General features: G+C 34.5%; 1 protein-coding gene across 5 annotated transcripts; it reads right to left on the minus strand.

Moving 5' to 3' along the window:
* Window positions 1-287: 287 nt before the first annotated feature.
* LOC113729963 (mitochondrial carrier protein MTM1-like) lies at window positions 288-5959 on the minus strand. Of its 5 annotated transcripts, none has more exons than XM_027254334.2 (11): window positions 5752-5959; window positions 4876-5174; window positions 4305-4394; window positions 3657-3785; window positions 3384-3443; window positions 3098-3268; window positions 2761-2860; window positions 2229-2320; window positions 1970-2119; window positions 1186-1244; window positions 288-713 (listed from the first exon to the last, which is right to left on the minus strand). In XM_027254334.2, the coding sequence occupies exons 2-11, from the start codon at window positions 5092-5094 to the stop codon at window positions 578-580; spliced, it is 1206 nt and encodes a 401-aa protein (XP_027110135.1). In that variant the 5' UTR covers window positions 5095-5174; window positions 5752-5959; the 3' UTR covers window positions 288-577. The 5 variants fall into 5 exon arrangements, with proteins under 5 accessions (XP_027110135.1, XP_027110136.1, XP_071934140.1 ...); XM_027254335.2 differs by having other exon boundaries at window positions 4876-5190; XM_072078039.1 differs by having other exon boundaries at window positions 5748-5959.
* Window positions 5960-7683: the final 1724 nt, after the last annotated feature.

Genomic DNA, 7683 nt, shown 5'->3' on the forward strand with positions numbered 1-7683 from the left:
ACTGACTGGAAGCGTTCTTGATCCGCAGATGGACCTTTTACTTAGCAGAATTTTGTTGAATAGCCTCTCCCATACGAAGCGTCAATAGCATCCAACTGTATTGATGGATGCTTTTATGCTTTAGTTCAATTTCAAGTAGGGTCGAGGCGGGAAATTGGGGACTCCCCACGTCTCATAATGGAATCCAACTAATCCCTCCATTACATAGTAAACTTCCACAGCTCAATTAGTTGGAACAAATAAAAAAAAATTTCCCAAGCCCGGATCCCCATTGAAGACGCAAGACAGAAAAATATGTTTCCTGCTAACTGAGATGTTTATGAATCCCAAGAGAAACCTGCTAACCGGCCAAAATTTTTTTTTACAAAATATCATATCAGTTCCTAAACCACCCAAGAAGGTAGAAACACAACTGAGGAGATAAATTATTTGTGGCATTCGCAGGTTGGACGATCTAACATATCACCAAAACTGCCTGTAACGTCTTAGGGAGTTAGCTTCAAATAAGTCAGCAACTACGCTCTTTCAACAGCGGAGAACCAACCTTCAAATGATAAATAGGATTGTTCTCTGCATGTTACACTTCAATGGCATACTGTCGATGAAAAACATATTTAACGACTTCATAGAATGAAACCACAATTCCAACTGAAGGGCCAGCACGAGCAACACGAGGACCCACACCAGTAAACAGTCCTTTAATTCCCCAATCTCTGTGCGATCAAATTTACAAATTCAGACTCCGAAACGTCAGAAGCGAAATATGAAACAGATTTTGGCAGGAAGATGGTCCAACAGATATTTCTACTGAGACAACCAATTCTGCTGATTCCCTAAATTTTCATAGTTCTACAGATGCAACATAATTGACTTTTACATAGTCCAGCAAATTCCCAAACCCAACTTCTTGCAGACAGCAATCAAGAAGATTAAATGGGTTAAAAAAAAAACCATATAAGAAGATGATAACAAACAACAGACCGCAGAAAAGTTGAAATCTGTGAATCATGCTCTAGGGAAATCGAGCTTCTGGTTTCTTTAAACTGAAGCATCTATTCTATCTGTCTTAAAAAAATGCAACATGCCTAAATGGATTTGCATTTGATCTAAACAGGGATAATGTCATGAGCTACGTGTAGCAACGAAAAAAAAAAAAAAAAAAATTCAAAAGTCAGAAGACGCTACCTCCAAACCTCCAGCAGTGTTTGTCTAGTGGTCATCCTTAGTGCCCTGACAGGATCCTTCTGTGTACACAACAGGTGCAAGGACAAAATGAGTGTTTATTATTGGCCTAAGAATTTAGAGAATAGAATTAGATAACAATGAACTTAAACTTCATTCTCAATGATTTTTCTCAGAGAGCATATATTCATTCAACAGGCATAGACAGGTACTACTATCAGAAAACAGCCTGAATCGTACCTAAAAAACCACACATATTCCTACAGCTTGATGATCAATCAACTAAGTGGGTCATGATACTGTGAGCATTCTAAAAACTTGTCCCTCTGAAGCAAAGAGTGAATTTTCTTTTAAATTAGTTTCAAAGGTGCCCTCCTGACACACAATAGAATCAGGTCCACAACTCAACTCTTCTTAGACATTTTATATGGGAAAGGATGCTTAGCCATCCACCCATTTTGATGCACTATAGATAGTAAAAGAGCGCATACCAAGTTCATGTGACACCACATAAAAGTAATGCGGTCCAATTATATTTACTACTATGGATCATACAGTAAAACATGTTATATGCTTGTGATAAGTGAATAAAATTGCTGACGAAGAGCATGTTTACCACTTCCTGTCAGTAAATTTTTATCGTCATTTGGAATCTTCATTTATGTTCGGGATAGTCCAAACAAAAATAAATGTTAAAAGATGAATTCAAGTGGTACAATGATTTATCTGAAATAAGCCGTCAAAATTCCAATTATGTAGAATAATCATTCTTTTTTCTTTTCCATACCTCAATTTGTCTTCGTGTTTTTGCAACATCAAGAGGACATGTAGCACCAGCAGCAAGGCTTCCGGCAACAAAACCAGCGGAAAAGTTTGCCCCAAGGACACTCACAACATTAGCATCATCTTGCATCAAACCAAGAAGCCTCCTCCTTACCTACCCAAGTGTCATTTTCAAATTTAGCACCTCGTATCATAGCAAATGAGTTGTTATAAGAACCAGTATCAGTGAAGAGTCAGAAGAAACCAAGAAAACAGAATCTCACCGGCTCAAGTGTTGACCAGCAGATTGCGGAGAAAGGAACATCACGTGCAAGCTGAGCACCAAGGCCAGTCCACAACACACGGTAGCTTTGTACTGTAAGAGTTTATAATACATTGAGAAGAACAAGACTACAAAAGCTTGTAACTGATAGAATAAGCAGAAGGATTAGTTATCATTGAGAAAGAAATAGGATGAACTTGTATAAGTGCTAGTCTAAAGCTTTGAAAATAAATTTACAAATTCATAAAAACTTTCTAAGGGTGTTACAAAGTAATCCAACTCTCCAACATTTTTTTTTTGTTCGACAAAAATGAATATCGATTGCAGAAACAGAAGCAGCGCATTCTCTGAAGAAGTCAGACACATACAAATGAAGGATAATTAATTCTTAGGGAAATTTCAAAAAGCAAAATATGACTGACACAGCTTACATGGATGAAAGTTAACACCTTAAAAATAGACATGCAGCTCAAACATCATGAAATAGGCATGAATCCCTCCTGAACAATCTGAAGAAGCACAATTCTACTTACAGCTCTGGTTATTAGGAGTGCTCTTGACATTGGAGATAAGCTCAATTAAAGTCTTCCAAATTCCTGGAGGCTTCTTGGTAATGTGGGTATCCTTGAATGCCTGAACTGACAAAAGGAAAACATGGAGACACTTCTTGCAAAGTAGGGAAGCAACAAGTAAGAAAACAGGAAACTTAAGAATATTGAGCCTGTATATAGCAGTCCAAAGCCCTACAATCCAATTCTAGGTATATCTCTTTTGTTGTACACTCAAAACCATTCAATCCTCCAATTACAGAAAACACTCTCCAGATTAAACAAAAGAAAACCACATATTAGCTAATATGACTAATCATACCTGCATCCGCGTTTTAGCAAGTTCGATAGGATAACAACTTATGCAAGCCAATGACCGTGCTAATGAACCTGCTACTAATGGTGCATATAATGTAAGGCTTGGCGCATTCTGCGAAGTGAATTCCTCTAACTGATTGCGGAAAATATCATAGCAAGGAAGATAGATCCCAACCTGTTGAAAACATTGATGCACTCACGTTTATTAGAAACAGAACTGCAAAGATGTTCATGCTGAACCCAAAAAAAGAGGGTATCCAAGCATCTAAACTGAGCTGCAAACCACTTACTGTTGGTACAGCCAACGCTAATCCTGCATTTGTTCCTCTCCATAGCCTGGCAATTCCTTCCTGCAAGAGAAATCTACATTAGATCTAAAGGATTATAGAACAGAAATGACAAACAAGAGGACGAGTACTTTTATGGAACATGAAGCTATATCATGTCCTCATAGATGCTATGCACCAATCAGAACCTCTCAGTTCTACCAATTAACCTTTGTAGACAGATTCAATCATCACATACAGCCATCTCTCCAGACATCAAACAAAGGGAAAACTAACCTGTCGGATTATTTTATAAAACACATCCAAGGTCCCTTTATAGTGGAAGCAATCAGGTGGGCATATTGATACCGTACCATGGACACCAGCACGAGTGCATGAAGGAGAACATCTTAAATCTGCAAACATCTGAAGAAACAAATCTCAGCAAACTAAGACAAGCAAAAAGAACAGAATTGACAAGACAAAAGCAAAAAGAAAGCTAGGAAAGCAAAGAAATTTCAATCAAACATGTTAAACCAGTTACTAGTATTAAGTCAGGAATCCATCAATTTAAATAAAGATTATGCCAAACAGCAAGATGACCTGTAATGACATACATGCTTATACTTTCTGTGGACTCAAGTACAAAATGCAAAAGGAAAAATAAATTCCAGTTACATGGTGACTTGGAAAGGAGGAAACAACAATTATGAGAAATAGGGAAAAAGAAAGCAGTTAATTCTTTTTTATTTTTATAATGATAAAGTTCCTTATAAGTACAATCTCCCCTCTCCAAAACAATCACATAAAAATTAAATAATAAAAAAAAAACTCTTGTGAACAAAAAGATAATCCAGAAATCTACAATTATTTCTCTGAGGTTCAGATTACTAAGGAATAAAAGGTCAACACAAGGCATAACCAAGAGAGGGGTACAAAAGTCACCATGTTTGGTCCAAACACTGCCATGCGACTTGTAAGGTTACTTAGTGGATGTGAGTATGGAACCCCGGCCGCCTGTGCTTGCAATCTTGTCTGAAATATGATTGAACAACAGTGAGTAAACAAAATGCATGAAAACATAAACAAACAAGCACTCAAAGATAAGGAAAAATTATTCAACTACTACACATTATACTTTCAACCAGACATCCTAAATATATTTAAAAAGGAAAAAAAGTTAGAATGCAACGGATTTACCAAAATCTATAACATAAAATGAAGACAAAATGTAAAATTACACTATTCAACATGACTGCCTCATCAAACAGAATTCATTTCCTGTAGCCTCAAAGCTACATTGACTTAAACACTAAGCAAAAAGTCAATTCTACTAAAGAACTGTAAAAAAAAAAAATAATAATAAATAAAATTCCCACAATCATAGATTACAGCGTTTGCTGATTATAGCACAAATTACAGAAATATAAATTAGATAACACCCCGTGACTGGGTTCTCCGTGACCAAATGACTTATGCAGCTATTAAAAGAGTATAACATGCAAAGAACTAGTACCTTGGCAACATCAAGAGGGTTGACAAGAATAGCCGAGAAAACAGCAGCTCCTGCAGCAGAGAATGCTCTCTCAAAGAAGTCCATCTTGCCATCAGAGATAGTCGTGGAATGTTGCAGTTGATGTTCCTGAGGCTGAAATGCTTCGATGTCAACTATGCTTGAGGACTGCGCTGCAGTATTCAACCATAGATTCTGGCTCTGCTTCAATTCGTCTACCATCTCCTATCTCTCCCTTCCCCTCTCCCTCCTATATCTCTAACCAAATAATCTTTAATCCTCGAGAAAAAAGATTGATCAGCCTGAAATAACAAAAATCTAAACTTTTTTATTTCTCAGCTGAACAAACTATAAGGACAACAATGCCTAATTTTGAACAATCCCACCTCCCAATCAAACCCTCTGTATAAAAGAGGCGATCTTCTGGTCCTAGAAATATTGCTTGATTTTGGCCAAAAAAAAAAAAAAACTAAAAATTTGGCGAGCCCTTCTGGATAGACAATCGTGCAGCTGACTAATACAATATGCTCTACATCATCGAGTTTCGAGTTCTAAACCAAAAAATAAAACTAAAATGCAACAAAATGATTTAAAGCTTAACCCATTTATAATTCATTCAAAGAGTTGTTAATATGTCACGGGCTGTTTATAATTCATCATTTTGGAAACTGAATCATGAACAATCTTTTAAAAATAAATTACACCTTTATTCTGAAGCAAAAAGACGCAGTAACATGCCCTAAAAAAAGGCAGGGATTTACCACCCAAAAAAAAAAAAGAATAGACATAAAAGAAAAAAGAAAAAAAAAGGAAGTGAAACCCTCCGACCCTGACTATGATGAAGTGCTAGTGCGAGGGTACGACGAACACCTTACGTACTAAAGCGAAGTGGAAGGACTTCCAACTTCCAAGTTGCTTGGAGAAGAGGATACAGCGAGAGACAAGTCTTTTTCCGCCCACGAGAGCGAGAGAAAACTGCTACAGCCTCTACAGAATCCAGAGAGAGACCGAGAGCGGGGCAAATACCTATCTCACTTAGGGCTGCGTTTGGGCCACCTGTATTTTTCTAGCCTATAAATCGACTTTACATGTCTCCAGAGCCACATTGTATGGTATGGTGTAGGCGAATTATAAACCACGCCTTCCTGGTCAAGCACTTCGGACTCCGGAGGCAGGACTAGAAATACTTTTTTTTAATTAGGTTTTTTTAATTAGATTTAATTATGAGTATAAACACTGTGTCAACTTAAAAAAAAAAAAATCTCTGGTCTTGTGAAGAAAAGATAATTTAATATTAAAGAGAACTTTCAGGAACTTTTAAGAATTTTTATCAGTTAATCCATAATACAGTCTTATTTTACTTTTCCAATTTGTCAAGCGAAATGGAAGAGTACTACTAAAAGGTGTGACAAACCTTTTTGGGATAATTTCAGAAACCTCCCCTGAGGTTTCTGATATTTACACTTTCCTCCCCTGTGGTTTGAACAATTACACTGACCTCCCCTAAGGTTATTAATACTTTACAAATTCAGTCCAAATGATTAAAATATTATTTTAGAGAGTGAAATTAGAATTTTGTACCTGATTTGTCCTTTGTGCCACATGTCCAATGAATGACAAAGTATTACAAATTAATTAACAATTAATAAACATTAACGAGCGTAGTTTATAGGCAAATACGTATTGTCTATTTAAAGTACCAGCTCTTTACATGAATTTTATTTTCAAACATTTACTTTATCACAAATATTTATTCTCAAATACATATTTGTATTTACTCTCAAATATTTAATTTTTGTTAAATACAAAACTTACCAGTTTTTCTTTCGTAGAAATACTAATATAACTTTTTGGGATAATTTCAGAAACCTCAGGAGAGGTTTCTGACATTTACACTTATCTCCCCTGTGGTTTGAACAATTACACTGACCTCCCCTGAGGTTACTAATCCTTTACAAATTCAATCCAAATAATTAAAATATTATTTTAGAGAGTGAAATTAGAATTTTGTACCTGATTTGTCCTTTGTGCCACATGTCCAATGAATGGCAAAGTATTACAAATTAATTAACAATTAATAAACTTTAACGAGCGTAATTTATAGGCAAATACGTATTGTCTATTTAAAGTACCAGCTCTTTACATGAATTTTATTTTCAAACATTTACTTTATCACAAATATTTATTCTCAAATAAATATTTGTATTTACTCTCAAATATTAAATTTTTGTTAAATACAAAACTTACCAGTTTTTCTTCCGTAGAAATATTAATATAACATTTTTTCAATTTCAGTTACAAATATTTATATATTTAACATAAATTAAATGATTCAGAATAAAATACTCATAAAGAGCTAATATTTTACTCATGTAATGGATGAAAGCCATAAAAAATTAACATTTATAGGCCATTTCTTTTTTTAAAAAAAAAATTAATTTATATTAAATAGATTATCTATCGATTTTCTTTTTACAAGAATATTATTGTAACACCTTTTAATTTTTAATTACAAATATTGATATATTTATTGTAAATTAAATATTTAAAAATAAAATACCTGTAAAGAGCCGGTACTTTAAATAAATTATAGGAGTGTAGTTTATAGGCAAATACGCATATCCTATTTAAAGTATCGGCTATTTACAAATATTTTATTTTCAAATATATAATTCATGATAAATATATTAACATTTGTAATTAAAAATTAAAAAGTGTTAAAGTAATATTCTTGCAAAAAAAATCAGTAGGTTATCTATTTATTATAAATTAAATATTTTTTAAAAAATAAATGGCCTCATAAACTATTAA

The sequence above is a fragment of the Coffea arabica genome, chromosome 2e, assembly GCF_036785885.1.
Source record: "Coffea arabica cultivar ET-39 chromosome 2e, Coffea Arabica ET-39 HiFi, whole genome shotgun sequence".
NCBI lineage: Eukaryota > Viridiplantae > Streptophyta > Magnoliopsida > Gentianales > Rubiaceae > Coffea > Coffea arabica.